The following is a 24,864-nucleotide window of genomic DNA, read 5'->3' on the forward strand; positions in this document are numbered from 1 at the left end:
TCAGGATGCCAGTCAAGCCAAACCATACATTTCTCTCTGCTTACAGGTGGAAGTCATCTCTTAGAGAGGATAGCCCAAATATATTTGCTCCTGGAAGTGGGATGTCCTAAGTTTGAATCAAGTTTTACTGGGATAATGATAGTATCATCCTGTGAGGGTTATTGAAGGATTAAAAGAGAAAATGTTGCAGAGCACATAGCACAGCACTTGATATATAATGGATCTATTCATTGTTAGCTTTTGTTTTTTTTACAACTTCGGAGTCATCCTCTAGAATATTTTACCCTTCTTTTGTCAAGTCACCTTGCTTCATTTTCTCAAAATGGATCCTGATTTGATCTTCTAAATGGAGACTTTGAGAATCATAAGGCTGAATTATTGGTAGGTTGAATCATCACATTGATTCTTCCTACTCTTTGTTTCTTCCATCTCATTTGTGTTCAGTTGACTGCTAACCTCTCTTCCCAGGTCTTCCTTCTGACACATAGATTAACCCCAGGGAGGAAAGGCAGCATACTATGTTTCCCTGGGAAGTTCCCTGGGTGTTACCTGTTGTGTTTACATACATTGTACTGAAATGAAAACTACTTGTTGCGTCTTTGGAAAGAGTAAAAGAAACCATTTTACCATACAACCCTGCCTAGCAGGTTTTCTCTGCCTTCAGCAGAATCAATCCTGCATTTTGCTGCCTATCTTGATGCTGAGATTCCTAGATAGCTGAATATATACTCTCTATGCTTGGCTTTTGCTGCAAAGCCCTGCCTGCTCTCCTGTCCTTATAGCCCACTCCTCTCCTTCCCCCTCCTTTCAAGCCTGAGTCCCAGCCAGCTGCACCCAGCCAGCATCAACTCGCCTTCTATTCCTTTGGTCTCCTTCTGGTCCCTTCTAGCTCTCTCACAGCAAGGCAAACCCAGCCCTAAGCCTTGTCACTCCAAAATACTGCTCCAGAGAGAAAAAGCTCAGACAGAAACTTGTAAAAATTAGTAAATGAACCCTTTACTCTTTCTTTCCATTTAAGTTTCCACTCTTCTTGGAGAGTGGAACATTGTTCTGTTGTCACCTGTCTTGCTGCTGTTATTGCTGCTGCTAAGTCGCATCAGTCGTGTCCGACTCTGTGCGACCCCATAGACGGCAGCCCACCAGGCTCCTCCATCCCTGGGATTCTCCAGGCAAGAATACTGGAGTAGGTTGCCATTTCCTCCTCCAGTGCATGAAAGGGAAAAGTGAAAGTGAAGTCGCTCAGTCTGTCCAACTCTTCGTGACCTCAGGGGCTGCAGCCTACCAGGCTCCTCCAGGGAAGGCAATTATAAAAATAGTGGATAGAGTTTTAGGAGCTGTTTGGCTTTATTATTGAAAGGGAGGTATCTGATAGCGTACTTAAGGGGGAAACAAGAGTGTAGGAAATTGAAGTTGGAAATTGGGTTGCCTCATGATTAAATTATCGCAGTGAAATGTTGACTTTTTCTCCTTGGACCATGGAGTAGTTGATTAAATGGAAGCAGTGCAGTCAGATGTTTTCGAGAGAATTAAGTTCACTCAACAAAGTGTTGTTTTAGTCCCTGCTTTCCTCCTGCTATTCCTTGGTCATTATACTAAAAAAAGAAAAAAAGAATAACTTCGAAATTAATTTTAGAATCAAATTCTACCACCTAATTTTCAGACCTTTTATGCTTCATTGATGTGCTCCTATCTTTTGGAGTTATAATCTTGTCTATTTAATAGGTAAAAGGATTTGTCTAGATAACTGGGTTTTTTCTCCCCCTCTAACCTAAGACCTGTGTTGCTAAGGTATATTAACCACTATCTTTATTGGGTTTAGAAACTGGAAGAAAATTTCAGGTGATCCGTTTAACTTTTAAAGGTAAAAATATAATTGAATTAACATATCTGTATGGTTAGATTTAGTTCATTGTGGTAATTCAAAATTTCCAAAGTTGTACTCTGTGAGAATTTTTAAATCCAAAAATCATATTGTGAGAATTTGAACTTCTAAAAATAGTCATTAGAACCAGCCTAGTTGAAGTTTGTTGAGCAAATGGTTATTATTAACATCACCTCTGATAGACATTAGCAGTTGAATTCTAGGAATGTGAAATAAGACTGAGCCAATATGATTTCCTGAGACACATTCAGTTCTGTTACTTGAAATAAATTGTGTAAAAATCCTTGGCTCCTGTTCATTATGTCCTAAGAGAAAATTCAGAATCTTTTAATATTATCTATGTGTTTATGAAACCCTATTTCCTGTAGTTTGTACATGTAACGTTGTAAGTTGTAATAGAAGAAATCGTATTTGCTAATCAGGTCAGTTTCTACAATCTGCTTTTTGCCTTAGCCAGATGAGCAGTGTGATTGCATTCCTTCCAGTTATACATTTTAACCCCCACAGAAGGTGAAACTCCTTCAGAATTACCTAGATAAGAAGCCCACTTACTTGTACAAAGAGGGCAGTTTAACCCTGTGCAGGAAGTAAATGGTATTCTTCATTTAACTGAGGTGAAAGGAGGCTTTTGAGAGAGTTAGACTGTATTTGGGGGAGTGGAGCATCCTGTCCTCACATAGACAGGTAGTTGTTTAATTCAATAGTATTAAACTGGTGTAATTCTTAAAGATTGTGTTAATACTCTTGACTTTTGAACATTGCACTTAGAAACTTTGCTTTATAGTATTAAGAAAACAGGTACTCATTGGCGCCACCTATTGGCTAGACATATAGTATATGGCCTTTTGACTCACTTTTAGAATTTCCTAATTATTAAACGAAGACATCCCTGGTGGCTCAGAGGTACAAGAATCTGCCTGTAATGCAGGAGATGCGAGAGACCTGGGTTCGATCCCTGGATCTAGAAGATCCCTTGGAGGAGGAAATGGCAACCCACTCCACTATTCTTGCTGGGAATAGTCCATGGGTAGAGGAGCCTGGCAGGATACAGTCCATAAGTTCACAGAGAGTTGGAATTACTGAGCTCACACACACAATTATTAAATCATGCTTTGTTTTTATTCTTTTTGAGTTTTTAGCTTCCAATTAATTTTACTTTCAGAAAAGTTTTAAGAATAGTACAGCAAATATGTAACTTCTCTAAGTTTAACATTTTGTTATATTTGCATTATCCTTCTCTTGCTTTCTTTCTCTCTATACACACACACACACACACACAGGCACTTTATTCATATATATATACATATTTGTGTGTAATACATATATGTATTTGTGTGTATCTTATATAGACTCTCTCTATAGATAGTAACTTACTATTACTGGATTTGTGTAATTCTTAAGGATTGCATTAATGCCCCTGATGTTTACACATACACACATATACATGTATATGTACATGCATATATATCACACCTACATATGTTTTTTCCCACCTGAACTGCTTCAGAACAAATTATAGGGATTGTTCCTCTTTATCTCTACTTACTCAGAACATGGCAACATAACCACAGTACAGTAATCAAAATCAGAAAGTGAACATTGATACAATAGTCTTACCTAATCTGTAGATCTTATTCAGATTTTGACAATTTTCTCAATGTCCTTTATAACAAAAGGAACTCAGGCTGTATTGCATGCAGTTGTCATATCTTTTTAGTTTCCTTTAAGCCATTCTCTTTTCATGACAGTGAAGAAAAAAGATATAGTTCAAAATATATTAAAATATGCTTCTCTGGTGGCTTAATTGAAAAGAGTATGCCTGCAGTGTGGGATACCTGTCAGGAAGATCCCCTGGAGCAACCCACTCCAGTATTCTTGCCTGGAGAATCCCATGGACAGAGGAACCTGGCGGACTACAGTCCATGGGGTCACAAGAGTAGAACATGACTTAGTGACCAAACCTATCTACTGAAGGTATTTGTACAACTTCATGTAGTACTTTAAAAAAAACCACAGACACAAACTCAAATTATAAGGTAATGGAAGTAGTGATTAGAGCCTTGTTTTATTCTCTGAATTACTTATATTTTGCCAATTTAGATATTTCTTGTTCAGTTGCTCAGTCATGTCCAACTTTGCAACCCCATGGATTGCAGCATGCCAGGCTTCCCTGTCCTTTTCTATTTCCTAGAGTTTGCTTAAACTCATGTCCATTGAATCAATGATGCCATCCAACCATCTTATTTTCTATACTACATAGGAAAAGATACACAACATTGAAAAAAATGTTGTTTATAACAAGTATTTCAATAAATTAAAAACATCAGATATTACATACACTCATTTATGCCATGCTCTATGGAGAAGGCAATGGCACCCCACTCCAGTACTCTTGCCTGGAAAATCCCATGGACGGAGGAGCCTGGTAGGCTACAGTCCATGGGGTCACTAAGAGTCGGACACAACTGAGCGACTTCACTTTCACTTTTCCCTTTCATGCACTGGAGAAGGAAATGGCAACCCACTTCAGTATTCTTGCCTGGAGAATCCCAGGGACGGCGGAGCCTGGTGGGCTGCCGTCTATGGGGTCGCACAGAGTCGGACGCGACTGAAGCGACTTAGAGGCAGCAGCAGCATGTACACTTTTAAAAAGTTTTTTTAGCCAGTGGCTTACTGTGTGCTTTGAAAAAAATTACAAATAAGTAGTAATAGTTACAATAGAAAGCAAATAAACAACCTTTTATCCATTAACCTAATCCTCAATGTTTGCCTTTAAAAATAAGTATGGAAACTTTAAGGTGAAAGTTCTTTGTTAAAAAAATGTTAATTCCCTCCGAATAGTATCATCCACTCCTACAATTAGAGCTTCCACTATATGCCAATGGTTTTTGTCTTTCATTTCTGGTCAATAAATTTCTTTTCTGGTTAAGAGTTGATGAAACTATAAACAATTCCAGATGTTGCTTATATGTCTTAGTTTGACATTCCATGACTTATTATTAATGTGTTACTTCAATCATATTTTCTCAATAACTGTTAGCCATGGGCTAACCACTTCTTTAAGGAAAACATAAAAGCCTTCCCAATACTTGGAAATAGCAGATCTGTGGACTAGTAGTTAAAATCACCAGATTTTTTACCCATACTTCTCATACCTTTTAGCTGTTAGGAAGTCAGCATCCCAATGGATGAGGTTACCTATGCAGATATATCAGGGCAATGATTTTCTGAAGGTCAGCCTGTTGTTCATCCTCCTTTAGAATTGCATCCTTTATGACTTAAATCCTGGAGAAGGAAATGGCTACCCACTCTAATATTCTTGCCTGATGAATCCCATGGACAGAGGAGCCTGGTGGGCTACAGTCCATGGGGTCGCAAAGAGTCAGACACGACTGAGTGACTGACACACACACCAGACTTAAATATGTCAACAAAAAAATTAATTCAAAGTAATCTAAAAGAGACATGATGATATTGTATGGCAGAAACAAGTACAATATTGTAAAATAATGGTCTTCTAATTAATAATAATTAAAGAAACAGACTATGTCATACTACCAAAAAAATGGAAAATTTTCTTTGAGCCAACCTGAGAATTATAACCTGGGAGACCGTCTCTCAGAGAGCTCTGAGAACTGTTCTGAAGAAGTAAAGTTTGGGGGATGGAGGGAACAGTGTACATGTGATCTTGACAAAGGGGTATGTGCAATCAAACATCTTGGTAGAAGGTTACTGCTACTCTTGAGGAATAAATATCTTAGTTATTGGTGCTTTTCTAAGTATGGGAAGATGCAGGGAACTGAGTTCATAAAATTTTCTCCTGAGAATAATCTGTGAGGACCAGTTCTGCCAGTCTTCCCTGAGCACAAGTACCTCATCCTGATCTTTGCCCTGTGCTGTAAGTCAACAATTGCAGTGACTTGATTCTTGTGTAATGGATGATGGGCAACATGCTTTGTTTTTTTCCCTTTCAGTCTTAATCTTGGGCATAGTTTTGGAGGCATTTTATGACCAATTTGTCCCATTGAGCTAGGAATGCTCATTCCCAGGACAGGCAAGGATTTTGTTGTTGGGCCAGTCAGTGTGCTATTTCTGGACTAAGTCCTATTCACAGTAACCAAAACTTCTCTGCCACCTGCCTTACTAGTCTCTTATGGTCTAGGGAATGGTTCCTTCTTGTTGCTTGTTCTGGTATCTATACTTACACTCTTAAAATCATTGGTTTTATGGGATTATATATTTGGTCAGTTGTTTCAAGTCTCCTAATTATCGTTAGCTCAGTCATCCACTTGGTAATCAAGAAATAATAATCTTGTAAAATAGGGAAAATACAAGTTGTATGCATGCTCAGTCGCTTCAGTCATATCTGACTCTTTACAGTCCTATGGACTGTAGTCCACGAGGCTCCTCTGTCCATGGGATTCCCCAGGCAAGAATACTGGAGTGGGTTGCCATGCCCTCCTCCAGGGGTTCTTCACAACTCATGGATCGAACCCAAGTCTCCTGTGTCTCCTGCATTGCAGGCAGATTTTTTACCCACTGAACTACCTGGGAGGCCCAACAAGTAGTATAGCTAGTAATATTAACCAGGTCATAAGTGAGTATTTACACTAAGAATTTCAATTAGGTTCAGCCCAGATTATCTGAGCAGTCTGTTCTGTACCAATTGCTGTCTTTAAAAGAAATGGTATATTGGCATTGTACATAAAGTTGACATATAAGGTGAGTGGTGGGTACCTTACAGGATTAAGAAGGGAATGTTATCTTCCAAGGAGTTACATGACTGGCACCACAAGAAGAAAAATTGATCTAATTTATGGTTGATCAGGTGTTTCTGCCATTGGGGAGGTCTGATTAACATATTATAATGCAGATGCACAATGCACGCAGGAGGGGAGAAAGGCCCAAAAAGGCAGAGAAAAATTTCATATTTAAATTTTTCTTGTCTTGCCTTAAAATATGAATTTTTATTTCATCAGGCAGTTTATACCTATTGCTGTTAGCTTCCTTATTCATAAATTGAATAATACAGGCTGAAAGTCAGAAATCAAGATATGACCCTTTAGAGAGAGGAGTGATTTTTTTTTATTGTTTACTTTATATGGCTTTGAAAGTACATCTGAAAGAGGAGATTTGAGCTTTGCAGCATTGAAGACATAAGCATCTAGTTTTTAGTATGGAAACATTAAAGAATTTGTGTCCTTCGGGTAATGTGGTCTTGCTGGTGGGAGGCTTTGAGCAGCTGTGCGCCCTCCATCATGCAATGAACATGCATTTCAGAAGGCCTACAGTGCTGTCCTGGCTTCCATTTTAATTCTTCATCTATCCTTGTCCAAGCTATGGTTTATCCAATAGTCCTGTATGGATGTGAGTGTTGGACTATAAAAAAAAAACTGAACACTGAAGAATTGATGCTTTTGAACTGTGGTGTTGGAGAAGACTCTTGAGAGTCCCTTGGACTGCAAGGAGATCCAACCAGTCCATCCTAAAGGAGATCAGTCCTAGGTGTTCGTTCACTGGAAGGATTGATGCTGACACTGAAATTCCAATACTTTGGCCACCTGATGCAAAGAACTGACTCATTGGAAAAGATCCTGAAGCTGGGAAAGATTGAAGGCAGAAGGAGAAGGGGGTGACAGAGGATGTGATGGTTGGATGGCATCACCGACTCAGTGGACATGAGTTTGAGTAAACTCTGGGAGTTGGCAATGGACAGGGAGGCCTGGCGTGCTGCAGTCTATGGGGTCACAAAGAGTCAGACATGACTGAGCGACTGAACTGAACTGAACTGAACCTGGTCCATTTCTACACTCTAATCTCTTCCTAATGCTTCTTGGTTTTCCTCAGCGGACTCCCTTTCCAACAGTGTTGTCTCACTTGACACCACTCCTAGCAGACATTTGGCTTCCTTTCTTCCCTGTGTTCCAGAGGCTCTGAGACTCTGTCGCTGACTTTGCTGTGTGAACACCTTGCCTGATCCTGTCAGGGTTTTACTGCTTGATGCAACCAGGATGTATCCCTGAAAGTTATATATGCTTCTGGTGTTTTATTTAAAGTCAATTAACTTACCTTATAGACACAACATAGAATGCTGTAGTATCCAAAGCAAAACTCAGATGATGGATTTTGTAAATCAAGCGCAAAGAAGGGAATAGAAATAAAAATTCTTGCTCTGATAATAATGAGGTCTTAGGATTTCAGAAATTAATAGATTTTACCGAAGGTGAATTTATGGAAAGATCTAATGATAATCACCTTTATGAAGTTTTTCTGACACCAGATGATGTTAGTAATTATCATTCATGTTGAGAAATCCTGACAATTAGGTTTTACCCTTTGGCCCCTGCCTACCAAACACAAAGTATGCAAGTATTGTCAACAAATAATGTTTTCAGAGTCTTGCCCAAGAATGACAGCATAAGGCACTGCATGGACTTGCTCCAAACTATAACTAGTAATGATCATATTTTTTAAAAAGCATTAAAGTCTGAAAATTTTCTTGAGAGCATACAGCAAATGAAGAAATACTTACTGAAGAATAAAAGTTAATGCTTAATTTAGAAAATTAAAACAAACGTAAACAAATGGGACCTAATTAAACTTAAAAGCTTTTACCCAACAAAGGAAACTATAAACAAGATGAAAACCCTCAGAATATGAGAAAATACTTTTAAATGAAGCAACTAACAAGAAATTAATTTCTAAAATACACAAACAACTCATGCAGCTCAATATCAAAAAAATAAACAACCCAATTAAAAATGGATGGAAGACCTAAGTAGACACTTCTCCAAGGGAAACATGCAGATGGCCAAAAAGCATATGAAAAGATGCTCAACATCACTAATTATTAGATAAATGCAAATCAAAATACCAGTAAGAATGGCCATTAATGAAAACATCTACAAACAAAAATTGCTGGAGAAGGTATGGATTTTGAAAGGTAACCCTCTTACACTGTTGGTGGGAATATAAATTGATACACCAACTATGGAGAACAGCATGGAATTTCCTTAAAAAACTAAAAATAGAGTTACCATATGACCCAGCAATCCCACCCTTGGGCATATCCCGGTAGAAAACCATAATTCAAAATGATACATCCATCCCAGTGTTCACTGCAGCACTGTTTACAATAGCCAGGACAAGGAAGCAACCTAAATGTCCATCAACAGAGAAATAGATAAAGAAGATGTACATGTATACAACAGAATATTACTCATCCATAAAAAGGAGCAAAACTGTGCCATTTGCAGAGACATGGATGAACCTAGAGACTCTGATATATAGTGAAGTAAATCAGAAATAGAAAAATTAATATCATATAACATCACTTAAAGGTAGAATCTAGACAAATGATACAGATGAACTTATTTGCAAAGCTAAAATAGAGATACAGATGTAGAGAACAAATGTATGAACACCAAGGAAAGAAGAGGGTGTGGGATGAATTGGGAGATTGGAATTGACATAAATACACTATTGATACTATGTATAAAATACTGGAACTTATTGTAGAGCTCAGGGGACTACTCCGTGCTCTGTGGTGACCTAAATAGTAAGGAAATCCAGAAAAGAGGAGATGTAGATATACATATAGTTGGTTCAATTTGATGTACAGCAAAAACTAATATAACATTGTAAAGCAACTATATACTCCAATAAGAATTGCTTACAAAAAAAGAATACTATTAAATCTTGATGAGGACAGAGAGAGTTTGTGCTACTTGTGTTACAGTCGACTTCTTCCCTTCCACCTGGCCCTGCTTAGCATGATGGAAGTTCTGCTCTGGGTGTTTTGTGGCCAACAAGGTAGGGCTGCTTCTCCTTTCAGCTCTCAGTCAAGGGATGCTGTATCTGATCAAAAAGTGAACGCCTCCAGTGTCTCTCACCTCCATTAATTGTGAGTTGCACAGTCTACATTCCTGGCAAAAGTGGCTCAGAGGTTGGGGCCTCCCTTCTACTATCTGGCTGCTACTCATAAGGCAGAGGCTCTGTCCCAGACAGAGAAAGTTGAGAATACTGAGGCATCAATTGCCCTTGCTCCAACTCACTCATTGGCTGGAGATTCCACACAAGGAGACCAGAGGTTACTGCTCCAGCCTGGCTTTCGCCACATAAAGCAGGGGTATCACTCTAAAGAATGGACTGCTGTACCCACCTCCAGTTCTGGAGCAGTGGATCATAGATTTGGCCCAGGGAAGAGGCAGTTTATAAAAAGAAGCTCTCCTGAAAGAAAATGGCTTTATTTGAAACACTCTGCAGAAATTTAAACCTATAGGAACTCTTGAAAACAGTGGACGTTGGGGGGGAAATTTTTTTTCTCAGAAAAGACTGAAAGAAAAGGAATAGAACCTCAGAAAAATTCCACCAAGCTCACCAACATATAAAATGAGAGTACCAAAAGGAAAGGAGAGAAAGGAGCAGAAAACATGTTAAAAGAAATATAGACAAAAAACTTCACAAATTTGATAAAAAGCTAATGTTCATTTCCAGGAAGCTCAGTGACTCATCATTTTTACTATTCTTCTTTCTGATCCCATTTTCCAGACAACACTAAGAACACTTTCTTAAAACACAAATTGAATCATATTTCCTTTATTTAAAATTCTCCAATGACTTCTTGTTGCATTTGTGTTAAGTGTTAGTCGCTCAGTCATGTCTGACTCTTTGAGCCCACCAGGCTGTTCTGTCCATGGAATTTCCCAGGCAAGAAGACTGGAGTGGGTAGCCATTTCCTTCTTCATGAGATCTTCTGGACCCGGGGATTGAACCCCAGTCTCCTGCATTGCAAGTAGACTACCATCTCAGTCACCAGGAGGGACCCCCTTGTTGCATTTAGAATAAAAGTAATTAATCATGGCTTCCATGACTGCTGCTTATCTTCTGGTCTCCCCTGCAGCCTCATCTGACTCTGCTCAGACACAGTGACCTTCTTCCATCTTCTCCATCACCCCAAGTTCTTTTCTGTTGCAGGATCTTTACACATGCTCTTTTCTCTGTCTGAAGCACTGTCTCCCTATTTTTTGCATTTCCGTTTGTTTCTCTTTCCAAGCTTGAATGTTACTCTTTCAGAAGTGCCTTCTAAAACCATTTATCTTTTATTATTTTTATCTCAACTTCTGGTTTGATTTCCTTATGACAATTATCACAGTTAAAAAAGAAAAATTGTGGTAGGATACTTAAGAAATTGTAAACATGGATTAATTCTAGTAAACAGAACTCAGTAATTGAGGTAAGGAAGTACATTTCCTTACATAACAGAACCTTTAGCACAGTTTGACATATGCATGTACTACTTAAAAAATTTTTTAATCTAGTTAAATTTTAAGATGCCCAATTCTTTAATGACTAACAGACAGCATCTATTTCATGAATGAATCAAAGACAGTTATCAGATGTTTGCCTTAAGTTTGTTTCTTTGGCTTCCTAGTACCGAATAGGAAAACATTAAAAATAAAAAATAATTTACTGAGCTCTAAGGAGGTTGCATTTTCTTTTCTAGCTTTGAGATTTAAGGCCCTAATTTCTGTATCCAACCCTGACTGTTGGACTCAAATGCTCTAAAGTTTTTTCACATTTGTAAGTAATAATGTGAGGGATATATCGTGTATTTCAGAATATGACTTTAAAATAAAGCCTTAGAAATGGGATTATTAAGGAAAATATGAGATTTTTGATGAATTTTGCCACATTAACAAGATAAACAGCAGCTTGGATGGTCATTTTGGAATAAAACCTGGGACAGGTTATTGAGGACGTCAAAGACAGATGTCAGAGTTTTTTGAAAAGTTTGGAACCTGTAGATTCAGGATTGCAGTATTAATTCATAAGAGTGGAAAAAAGAAGAAATTGGACACTGAGTGGAAGAGACTGGTTTCAGACCAGTTTCACAGTCGCTGTGTGCTCAAAACAATCATTGAAGTTCATGCCTATCCTCTATAATAACCAAAGATATTAATTTTAATCCCTCCCTAGTTCTCACCTAGACTGTTAAATTTATCCATAGTATGTATTCTGCCAAGTCTTCTTCTGTTGCACTGCCAGAATCCTCTTTATCAAATAAAAACCTGTTCTGTATCTCATTTCCCATTTCAAGTTTTATTGGTTCATCACTAGTGATGCCAACTTGACTCCTTCCTGTGCGGTTTGTAAGGCAGGCTTTCAGTCTCTGGCCAAGCCTCTTTCATGTCTCCCCTTACAGTCTACCTTCAGCCCAATATACCCTTCTTTGGATTTTGGAATTAGTAGCCACATAGGTTTATGGTACTGTAAATGTTCATACCCCAGAAGTGTATGCCTTTATGACAATACTAGAAATTGAACTAGTGATATAGCCTTCAGTAATTTTACTAGGAACCAGAAGACCTCAGTGATTTCAAAACAAAACCAGGCAAAGACATTTCTTTTCCCCATTCTATGTTTTCTGTCTTTGCTGACAACTCCCTGCTGTATTTTATGTACCTTCTCTTTACTCCATTCTAAAGAAAAAAAAGAAAAAACTTCCTTTGATAAATTATTCTCTACCTTTTTTCATTTAGATTTTGCTATGTTATATATGATTTTTTTTTTCAAATCTTTTAAGCTTGTTCAATTAGTCTTATCTTCCAAAATGAGTTTCTTTAAATTTTAGAGTATTCTGGCTGTGTTGAGATAAAAACCTAATTCAGGTTTCTCTATTTGCCACACTTTATTTTGAGAAAAAGTAAGTGAAGCAAGTTTTTGGGGCTTCTCTTAGCATGTGGATGTTTTTAAATGCTGAAAATGAAAAGAAAAGAGCATTTCAGTTTGGTCATCAAACTTCATGAGATTTCTAATTGAGAAAATTAAATGACTTAGGATTAATAGATACATACCAACTATGTTCTTTGTTTCCTCCCCTATAGGTCACTTCAGAAATTTGTTTGTTACTAGTTTGGGTTTGTAATGTGATCTTTGGATACCTCACTTGTGATGATATTTTTGCACTATTATCATATCTATTCTTAGCTCAGATGTTTTTAGCACATGTATTTGCAGAACATATACTTTAATATGCTACCATTTTTCTTCCATACTTGTATAGAAACTCAGGAGAATTAAAAAGAAAAATGTAATTGTGTGGTGTCAAGTACTTTTTACATTTTTTAAGTCAGTTACTTAATCTATTATGATTTTATTTCATACTTTAATTTGGCACATTGTAAATTTTTTGAAGCAAAGGGCAGTCTCTGAATTAAATATTTGTGAGATTGATAGTTCTTAAATACTATATAAATAGAGTAAATTTTTGCTCGCTTAATTAACTTACCCATTTACAATTTAGTTGTGCATTGAAGGCACACTATTCTATATTCTTCACAGACCGCTTGTGTTATTGGGAAACAATAGGGATTGCAAAGATTTTAAAATAAATTGGCTTTTGAAACATGGTAGACTGCCTCTTGTAACTTCCTCTTCAACTACAAACACATAAAAATGCTGGATAAATTATAACCAAGATGTGGTAAGAAATAGAAAACAAAGCTTCAAAGAAAGGAAGGGACATCTTGCTGACTTGCATGGTGGTAGTGGTGGTTTCAGAGAAGGCAATGGCACCCCACTCCAGTACTCTTGCCTGGATAATCCCATGGACAGAGGAGCCTGGTAGGCTACAGACCATGGGATCGCTAAGAGTCGGATACGACTGAGCGACTTCACTTTCACTTTCATGCATTGGAGAAGGAAATGGCAACCCACTCCAGTATTCTTGCCTGAAGGATCCCAAGGACGGGGGACCCTGGTGGGCTGCCGTCTATGGGGTCGCACAGAGTCGGACATGACTGAAGTGACTTAGCAGCAGCAGCAGCAGCAGCGGCGGTGGTGGTTTAGTCGCTAAGTCGTATCCGACACTTGTGATCCCATGCACTGTAGCCTGTCAGGCTTCTCTGTCCATGGGATTCTCCAGGCGAGGATTCTGGAGTGGGTTGCCATTTCCTTCTCCAGAGGATCTTCCAGGCTTAGGAATCGAACCCTGGTCTCCTGCATTGCAGGCGGATTCTTTACCAACTGGGCTATGAGGGAAGCCCCGCTGACTTGTATAGGGAGGTCCAAACTGGAGAGGTAAACACTCCAGTTGGTGCTCCAACAGGGAGGAAGGGTGTGAACATAGGTCCTGACAGTTGGAAGTTTAAGTTTTAAATATTCCGTGGAAGTCAAGACGTGGTTTGTTATATTTGCTCCCTCTCCCTCATTGCTGATTATTTTATGATAGATTATTGCTGTTATTATTTTACTGTGACCCATTTTCAGTGGGTGTGGCTTTATTCACAGAAATCCCATGAACTGTGGAAGTGAACATGATAGTGTGGAATGATTATACATTTCCTTTTTTCAGGCTCCTCCACTGGGACTGGTTACTTACCCTGGATTTCATTGTTATGGATTTTTCCAAACTGCTGAGTTAATTTAAATTCAGTGGCTTAAGCTTAGATTTTTCTGTCTCGTTGGGGAATCATCTCCTCTCATCACCTTTTTAAAACAGAGAACAGTTCTTTCAAGCCCAGTATTAGAGGACTCATTTCTAAGCATCACTTGTATATTCCCTAAACCATGTCTCCTAGAAGTTTAGGTAATAAACTATCAGGAAAAGACTAAATAAAAGGTAGGAAAATGGGTTCATAATGAAAAAGAAAATAGGAAGCAATGAACAGGGATAGTTTTTTAATCCATTCATCAAAAAATATTAAGCATCTCTAATCTAATCTAAGCATCTCTAATCTAATGTAATCAAGAGGAACTAAAGAGCCTCTTGATGGAAGTGAAAGAGGAGAGTGAAAAAGCTGCCTTAAAACTCAACATTCAAAAAACTAAGGTTATGGCATCCATTCACATCACTCCATGGCAAATAGATAGAGAAACAATGGAAACAGTGACAGATTTTACTTTCTTGGGCTCCAAAATCATTGTAGTTGGTGACTGCAGCCATGAAATTAAAAGACGCTTGCTCCTTGGAAGAAAAGCTGTGACCAACCTAGACAGCATATTAAAAAGCAGAGACATTACTTTGCCGACAAAGGTCCATCTAGTCAAGGCTATGGTTTTTCCAGTGGTCATGTATGGATGTGAGAGTTGGAATATAAAGAAAGCTGAGCGCCGAAGAACTGATGCTTTTGAACTGTGGTGTTGGAGAAGACTCTTGAGAGTCCCTTGGACTGCCAGGATATCCAACCAGTCCATCCTAAAGGAAATTGGTCCTTAATATTCATTGGAAGAACTGATGCTGAAGCTGAGGTTCCAATACTTTGGCCACCTGATGTGAAGAATAACTCACTGGAAAAGACCCTGGTACTGGGAAAGATTGAAGACAGGAGGAGAAGGGGATGAGAGAGGATTAGATGGTTGGATGGCATCACCGACTTGATGGACATGAGTTTGAGCAAGCTCTGGGAGTTGGTGATGGACAGGAAAGCTTGGCATGCTGCAGTCCATGGGGTCGCAAAGAGTCGGGCACGACTGAGTGACTGAACTGAACTGTCCTCTTGGTGCTTAGCTTTAGTGGTGAGAAAGAACTAAATAGAATTTCTTAAATTATTTTAAAGAAGAAGTCATTGAAGAAAAATTAGTGTACTGCTTAAATGCCAAATGAGCACAACTGAAAGAGAAACAATTGTGTGATTATAACAGCAGTGGTAGTTGTAGTAGGAGCTGCTAACATTTTTAAGCACTTCTTTATAGCAGGCATTGCCCAAAGTATTTTATGGAGTTATTTTACAAATGTGAAAACCAAAGAAAGCACAGAGAAGTTAACATTGAGGCAGGGTCATGATGCTGTATGACAGGCTTCTTAAACAGCACACTTAATCACAATGTGTATTTATCAAATATGTTTGCCACGGATTCCATGTTTGCATTGTTATACATTTGCAGCTATGTATTATTTTGGAGAAGGCAATGGCACCCCACTCCAGTACTGTTGCCTGGAAAATCCCATGGACGGAGGAGCCTGGTAGGCTACAGTCCATGGAGTCGCTAAGAGTCAGACACGACTGAGCGACTTCGCTTTCACTTTTCCCTTTCATGCACTGAAGAAGGAAATGGCAGCCCACTCCAGTATTCTTGCCTGGAGAATCCCAGGGACAGCGGCGCCTGGTGGGCTGCCATCTATGGGGTCGCACAGAGTCGGACACGACTGAAGCGACTTAGCACCAGCAGCATGTGTTATTTGGTTCATTGGTGGCAAAATGGCTGATCTAGTCTAAAATCAGTTTTGTCTACTACTTAATAAATCTTGCTGTGCTTGCCATTTTTTTACGTAAAAGTGCAGAATTTCATGAATTTAAAAGGAATCATCTCACAGAGTGAGTTAGCTTCAATTCCTAAGAAATTAGAGTTACCAAAGAATCAAGCACATTTGGTTTAACAGATACTAAGCCTTTTTCTCCTGTAGTTCTGTTCCATAACCTATTTAATCTTGAAAAAAATGTTGCTTTGTGATTCTAGATTCATTATTAATTAATGACTAAGTCTCTGTTTAAAATTAGTTTAAAAATCTTTATAATTTGGTCTTAAATATCAAGAGTGATTTTTTAAAGTTTAGCTTAATGCTTGTTTCTTCTATTAAGAGTAACATTTTTTCCTTAGCAATTTCATTTTTGGTATTTATGTTAAATGCCAGAAAAAAACTGATTGTGGGACATTATTGATCTATTTGTAAAATTAAAAAGTTAACATAATTTTGTTGGTTGTCATAAAAATTCCTCCCTGAAATTTCAAATTCCACCAGTCATAATTTTTCTTTACTGTAATATTCCTATTATGCACTTAACCCATACTGCTTCGTATTCTACTTACGTGTGTGTGTCTTTCATTATTGGATGATCAGCTTCTATGGAGTAGGAACCCTATCATATATTAATACATCCTTATATCTTGCCTTTCATCTTCCTCTCAAGCTGGAAGTTATTGCCTTGCCCAAAGTGGACAGTTTAAATTGTGGCAGCAATAAGTTAAAGTGTGCAGATAGATGTTTATAAGTTTCTTCAGCCCTAGAGAGAGGGTTAAAGTGAGGATAGCAAAGTGCTCTGACAAGAAAGGGAATAGGGAGAAAATACTGCTCTGTGAACATGCCTTACATCTTGAGCTACTCTCCTGAAAGGAGAGGATGAATCCTCGGGTCATCAGAATGGGTGAATATTTGATAAGTCTCTCCTTTGTAGTGAAGAATAGTTTCTTTGTGTTAATACAGTATTTCTTATTATCTAGTGAGTCATTTGTCCAACCTGTTCATTGCAGTCGGCATAATTAAGAACCACTAGAAAAACAGGATCAGGGGTTTCCCTGATTGAAAAATAAATAATACTGCTATGGCTCTTGGTGGACTGGTTCCTGTGGATTCACTATTATATCATGTTTCTTTGACTTCCCACTCTTTGAAGTTTATCTGTTATGCATTGTGATTTTTTATGGAAATCGAATAGATGATTTGGGAAGAGCCAAGTACACTGTGGTCAAGCCGTTGGCCCACCTGACCTTCCCAGTTCTTAATTCTCTGTGAGTTCCTCATTCAGAAGAAATTGGGTCACTTCAACAATACCTTGCCCTCCCTGCAAATTGATATCAGTTGGCCAAACAAATGAAATCATTATCCTGGGCTTTCATCTGTGTCTTTCTAAAACGTCAGATTGAGAACTACTATGTCTTCTAACCAAACGTTAGGGTGCATCCAACTTTAGAAAGTCTGGTTTTCTTTTTTCCTCCATACTATTTTGTATATTTTCCCTCATCACTTCCTCATTGCCTCATTGGCTGCTTTCTGTCCATTGTCTCCTACGTGGATCCTCTATCCTCTTGCATTCTCTCATCTCTAGGACTCCGGCTGTCTGGAGAACATTGAGGCATTTTTTTGTTCATGCTTACATCTATGTCTTCCCTGAAAACATATTTTTCCTCTATTTCCTATGTTCAATTGTCTTTAACATTCACATTGATTGAATGCCTTTATTTTCTCGTTGTCTTATCCTTTCAGCACACACACACACACACACACACACACTCACACACACATAGGAGTGCTAAGTCACTTCAGTCGTGTCCAATTCTTTGCAACCCTTGAACTGTAACCCACCAGACTCCTCTGTCCACGGGAGACTCCAGGCAGGAATACTGGAGTGGGTTTCCATGTCTTCTTCCAGGGGATCTTCCCAGCCCAGGGATAGAACCTGCATCTCCTGTGGCTCCTGCATTGCAGGCAGATTCTTTACCACTGAGCCACCTGGGAACCCTATATAAAAATATATATATATAAATTCACTGATGGTTAAATGAATTCTGGCTCCAGTAGAGCCAAACAAGAATCCTGATCACTTTTCCTTCCTCCAACCTCTACTCTGGGTAGCAGGATCTGTTTGGTTTTTCATTATTGTTTAGTTCTTTTCTCTTCTTACTTTATACATACCATATAAGGTTGCTAGTATCTCTGATCAGGTCCTTTGATGAGAAGTTCTAATAAAATGACCTGCTCTTGCAAAACATCACAGGACCTCAGGAATTTAGTGCATGTGATTCTCTATTTGAAAGCATTGCTGATAGTATCCCAGGACTGGAACAGTGTTCTACCCAGCAGGAGAGACTGTTATTACATACCCTATCTGGCACACACTGCTATTCTACAAATACCAGACCCTGATGATGTTCATGATGATGGTGACAGTGTGGGTGAATGTTTTGAAGGCAAAAGGACAGAAGTAGGAGGATAACAGAGACACCAGTAATGAGGTGGGGGTAGTGGAGAGCATGAGTCAAGAAGAAATAGCTGCTGAGACAGATGGATTATAACATGTATTAGTTAATCTTCATTCGCCTGCCTCTGGGTTTTAAAAGGAGCCAATAGTACCACATCAAAGTTGTCACCATCAAACCATCCAGACTGCTCATTCTTTCCTGCTTCATTCCATGTGGCTTTCGGAGGGCTAATGCTCCTCCATTTTATCGCCTCAGTCACCCAACTCACGTGGGGTGAGGGTGGGGAGTGAGCTAAAAGATAGTTAGGTAAAAATAAGATGAAGATTTAATTAAAGTTCCTGAGTGCCTGCCAGATTTAATCTAATTCTCACAACAGCTTTCCAATACCAACATTCTATTAGATCCACATACCAGAGGACACGGTGATGCAGCCACATCCTGGCCTTCTTTGCTTACGTTGCTGCCCCTTCAGTATTCCTCATCCTGGTTTGGTTTGAACCCCAGGAAAGGCTTCATATTCTCTCTGAGCATAATGCTTTTTTAAAAAAGACGAATTTTTTGATGTTTTATGCACTCTGAAAAGCAAGCAAACAAGCCAACAAAGCACTGCTTTTGTTGTTGTTGCTTCTTATTACTGAAGGGGAGTGAAAGGAAGATCCTAATCTAGATGCATGGCAAATATCTTACATTTGTTTCATCCCAGCCTGATTGTTGCCAGGCTTATGGTGTATGTTGGCAATAAGCTTTGTAGTGCTGTGTGTTAGGAATTGGGAGTGACAAGTGGAACAATAGTAAGGGTGTTATTGAGTGAAAAGGGTGATAAGAATGTAGATGGAGGATTTTTAGAGTACGGTTTGATCATCCTCTTGATTCCATCATCCGCATTCATTTTGAGTTCAGGTTAATGATGATTGAAAGTTTTTTTTAAAAAGTAAGTCACCTTTGACTGGTTTCATTTTCTATTACTAATGTTTAAGTGATGGACTTTTTTTTCCTTTGTTTTAAAATAATAGAGGGAAAAAGGAATAGGGAACTAAAAGGCTTAAAGAGAAGCAGCATGTTGAAAATAGGGAAACATATTAAAAAAGATAAGACATTAATTTCTTTTCTCTAGCTGTTGCCTGAGATTTGGAAAAATTAGGTATGAAAATGTGTCATTCAGTGTCTTCAATGTATTCTGCCGTGGTCATGTCACTATAATTGGGGTAACAAAAAAAGACAATTTTTACGGTTTTACTGACTAAATTCCTTTTTGTTTATCAAAATGGCCTGTATCTTGCTATATATTCTCAGTAGAAAAAAAATGTGATTATGAGTTTGTACCGTATATAATTTTAAGAATATAATGTTGGTTTCATTTTAATCACCTTCCTTACTTTAAAAAAAAGAAACAGCTCTATGGATATCCTTAAAATCCTTGAATTTTAATGTCTTTAGATTTATGCTCATCTTTATGGTATTTGATAAGTAATTATTCACAGACTTTGTAGAGTTTTTAAGAAATTAGAACTCCCATTTTAAGATCACTGTCTTCCAGGGCTGAATAACCCCTGCCATTTGCAAGGATGAGTTTAGTGCAGGGGTGTTTCTGTCAGGCAGGGAATGGAGAAGTGGGTGTTGGGACTAGCAGCCAAACTTCCTCTTCATAGTGTTCTGTTCAAGCTTTTTCCAGCTTCTAGGGAACTTCTTTATAAGTGGATAGACTCAGGTGGTCAAGTTGGAAAAGTGTTCTCTAGATATTTGTCTTATAGACTCTGTTAATTCTGTCTGAATGTTAATCTTTAGTTTAAAACAATGATACCATAGATTTCGACCTGTTGAAACAATTTCAGTTTCTGTTCATGTTATTTCTGTCCTTCTGTTTTTAATACTTGTCTCATTTAATTTAGGTTTAGCTGTTTCTTTACAACTCTTGCATGGAGACATTGAACAAATCAGAAGGGAATACTCATCAGTATTTTCTCATGGAGTATCCATCACCAGGAAGTTGGGTTTTTCTAATATTATTATGCCTGGTAAGTGACTCAGAATGAACCACATGATGAAATATGGCTGTTTTGTCTCCTTTTGGCACTTGAGACAGTTTTCAAATTGTCAGCTTCAAAGACTTCAAATGGACCATGCTGAAGAATAAATTGAGATACGTAATTCTTTTTTTTTTAATCTTTACATTTTTTTCATATCAGGATGGATAACTTGTGGGGACCATGCCCGCTTTTCATTATGACCGTAATAAGAAGGAAAACTGAAGCTGAATACAGAAAATATTTTACCCTTTGGTGGGAAGTATTATTGAAATCACTTAGGGGAAATCCTTATAAGTTTTGATAAGAACATTTATTAAGCAATGGTTAGCCTTTCTTGTAGGATTTTTCCACCAGAGGTATATGTGTATGTAACTAAGCAGCCATATGCAAATACCATATGTATTTCTAGTTCTATTTGTATATATACATCAGATCTATATTAGCAACCAAAAGAGACTCCAAAAGAGAATCCAAAAAAGTGTTTGTTTCTGAGTGAAAATGGTAGAGATTAAGGAGATTCACACTATTAAAGTAAATGCCAAGTAATAGTCTTTCGTAGAGTTCTGCATCCTACTCTACACAACCAAGCAAAAAAATAGAAAAACCAAACAGTCTCAAGTTGTTGACAGTATTTTTAGAAACAAGATCCTTTAAGTCACTGTTTAAATCCCATGTGTAAAAAGCAAACCGTGAATTTTGCTTTGGACGAGGCCCCAGTTACTGTTGAAATACTTAGTGGTAGGATTGTTGTCCATAAAGACCTAACATGTTGCAGAAACTGACCGGCATTGATCACTGTGGCATTTGATCTCTCACTCACGCAGGGAGGGCTAAGAGAATAGCCTGGGAAGTTTCCTGAGATGACCTGACCCAGCTTAAAGACCCAGTCTGCCTGAGCATCTCCTGTTACTATTGTCAGAAATGACTGTTTACAGCACTGTTTACTTGATGGCATGTTATCCATTGGCTCTTGGAACCATTCATTATTTCCTTCAGTTGCTATAAATAGCTAGTATTTCCTCTTTAACAGAAAAGAAAAAAATTTCATCCCACTGGGTAGCAAATTGATGGGTAAATCTAATATAAAAAACATATTTTAGAACAGAATGCAGCCAGCTGCTGGAAGAATTCCTCAGCTTGGTCTCCGAGCAGTATCATTGAGAAATGGAAAAAATATCAAGCAACATGACACTTCACTGGCTGAATAATTGTCTGGGATGTGTTGTGCTCACGCAGCTCTTGTCTGGCTTTAATGATGGAAATGAACTTACTGTGGAATCAGGCTTGCTTCTTTCCCTTCCCTGCACCACGTTATAATGGCAGGGTTGATGCTGACCAGGGACTCAATCTTCCCAGACACATGTCTGTAGTGCCTGAGACTGCAAGAGATTTTTTTTAAAGCACTTTCTTTCTCTTCTTTCATTTTTTTTCTTCTTTGGCTTCTGAGTCTTACAAATTGGATGGAGAAGGGAGAGATGTGTGTATAAACTTAAACAGCTGAAAAGAAAGCAACTTTACAACTCAGTGGAATGTTTTACATTGGCAAACATAACAGCCGTTGTTTTGTTTTTCTTTATTTTCAGAATTTTGACTTGCCAATTAATTTTCACTCTTTCACTTGTGGCTTTGATGAAAACTTGAGCTGAGTTTTCAATGAGAAAAACGTATATGAACAGCATTTCTAATCCCGGTGTTGTACTGACAGTCTGCTAATGTGATGGGTTTTGTTTTTTTTTTTCTTTTTCTAGACTTGTCCTTCAGGGTTAATTTGTGTTCTGATAGAGGTCAGGATGGGTGAGGCGTGTGTTTGTACCTACAGGACCTTCATTAACTTAGTCACTGCCTTTCTGCAGAATGAATTATCTGTGGTCCTGACACTAATGGAAACATACACAAAACTTTTCTGAGGGTCACAGAATATCATCAATGCCAAACTCTTTTTGGAATGGGAAAAACATGGAAATAGAGATTCATCTGTTGATCTGTCTTTTACACGGGTTGATCTCTGGAATGTCACCTTGTATAAAGAGGCAACCTGCCCCTATGTTTTTGCCTTGTCACGAAGTCCTCTGTTACTAAGGGTCAGTCATTCACCACTTTATTTCTTAGCCCTACTGAATTTCTGAAGAAGAAAAGTTTCCCTCTGTGAAGCTCCATTACTGCCACCTACAAACCAAATAACCCTGCAGAAAGTTCCATGGTCTGGTCTCTGAGCTTATGAGAGGGAGGGCACTGAAAATGTTTCAATCAGTGCTCTCCAGTAGAAATATAAAACAAGCCACAAATGTAACTTTAACTTTTCTAGTAACCACTTGAAAAAAAAAAGGTAGGAAGAAAGAGATTAAATTAATTTTAACAGTATATTTTATTTAACCCAATGCATCCAAAATATCCTTTTAATAGATAGTCCATATAAAAATTTTGTAATGAGTTATTTTACACTACTTAAACTTAAGTCTTTGAAGGCTAGTAACTGTTATACTTTATAGCACATCTCTTTTTCAGCCAAGTCCCATTTCAAGGACTCAGTTGCCACATGTGGCAGTGGTTACAGGATTGAACAGCCAAGCTCTAAATGTCTTAACAAACTGTACAAAGCAGAGCTTGAGCCTTTGCTGAATATCAGGAAGAACTAATTTTCCACCCACCAGACATTTTGGAACAAAGTCGGCTGATGTGTCAGGAATGTCATGGGCGATCAGGCCATGCCCTCCTCCCACCCTAAGGGTCCACTCTTATTCTGAGTTTATGATTCTTTCTAGGCAGTCATCCTGGTCTCTGTACTTTATCTTCCCTACCTGTACACGCTCTCCTGGAGACTCATTCTCGTGTGTGTGTGTGTGTGTATTAGTTGCTTAGTCATGTCTGACTCTTTGCGACCGCATGGACTATAGCCCGCCAGGCTCCTCTGTCCGTGGGATTCTCACATATCAACCAGTAAAACTGTCCCTGTTTGGTGTGTGTGTGTGTGTGTGTGTGTGTGTGTGTGTGTGTGTGTGTGTGTGTGTGTGTACGCTCAGTGGCTTAGTTGCGTCCAACTCTTTGTGACCCCATGGACTGTAGCCCACCTGGCTCTTCTGTCCATGAGATTCTCCAGGCAAGAATACTGGAGTGAGTTGCCATTTCCTCCTCCAAGGGATCTTCCTGACCTAGGGATCAAACCCACATCTCCTGAGTCTCTTGCATTGCTAGGTGGATTCTTTACCACTGAACCACTCTAATTAATACCTTCCAGTGCATTCACTTTTAATACATCTTTAAAGTTCCTAACCCTACAAGAAATTATAGGAAAGTCATAGAATGATGGGGCCATGAAGGGTTGAGATTTGGAGACTAGAAGACCTTGCTAAAAATTATTAACAGAGCCTATGTTTCAAATGGTTGCCAGCAATAGTAGCTGTGATAGTGATTTCAAGATTTAAGTTTATTTTCCAAGTGTCTTCAAGAGTAAGCCTCCTTTTTGTTTTTTAGGCAATAGTTCAGGTAAGTCAAGCTTCTATTTGGTCAAAGTTGACTAGATAATGATTTACAAGACTGGGGAAAGAAAAATGTTGTAGGTATATTTGCCTCCCATTTAAGAAGATATATAGTTTTATTCTTTTAAATATATATATTATTAGTATTATTTACCACTTACTGGAAGAGATATGTACATCACCAGATGGAATTGCCTCAAATAATCATTCTTTTAGAGAAAGAGGTGGGAACCAACTTGACTTGGTCATCCCTAAAAAATATATCCTAAATCTAACTAAAATTCACCACTCTACAGGCCAGGTCATGGACCTCTACATCACACAGTTGCAACTGCTCTGCTTAAATCTGAACCCCCTGATCATGCCCTTACCAAGGGGAAAGTGGTCTCTCAACCAACGAATGCCACAATGACCAAAGAGAGAGAGAGGCTAAGAGTCTATTGTGTCACCCTAAGGGTGGATCCCCGCTCAAGTTCACAGTGGGGGAGAGGCTGGTGCCCCAGATTAGGAAGCTGACATGCCCCACTGCCCATGGGTGTAGGACTTTCCCCACCTGCTACTATCAGAGATGCATGTGTTATCCTAGAGTGTAAAGGGCACCCTGTTCCTGCTCCTTTTTCTCTGCACCACTCCCTGGAAGGCCCTTCATGACTGCTCTTGCTGTCGTTTGCCACTGCTTGTTTGATAGTCATCAAAAAAAAAAAAAAAATTAAAAATCTACCCCCTCAAAAGTTCAACATCCCAGAGTACTCTTTTAAAATAAAACAGAAACAAGAAC

General features: G+C 38.5%; 1 protein-coding gene across 2 annotated transcripts in view; it reads left to right on the forward strand.

Annotated features, from left to right (window-relative positions):
• DOCK4 (dedicator of cytokinesis 4) overlaps nucleotides 1-24,864 on the forward strand; it is a 482,101-nt gene that overhangs the window by 261,371 nt on the left and 195,866 nt on the right. For both annotated transcript variants that reach the window (XM_081537146.1, XM_081537147.1), the window contains one exon: nucleotides 20,473-20,598. In XM_081537146.1, coding sequence (XP_081393272.1) covers nucleotides 20,473-20,598 — 126 coding nt within the window. The remainder of the gene's footprint in view (nucleotides 1-20,472; nucleotides 20,599-24,864) is intronic.

The sequence above is a fragment of the Giraffa tippelskirchi genome, chromosome 10, assembly GCF_054371585.1.
Source record: "Giraffa tippelskirchi isolate mGirTip1 chromosome 10, T2T-mGirTip1v1.2.pri, whole genome shotgun sequence".
Lineage (NCBI taxonomy): Eukaryota > Metazoa > Chordata > Mammalia > Artiodactyla > Giraffidae > Giraffa > Giraffa tippelskirchi.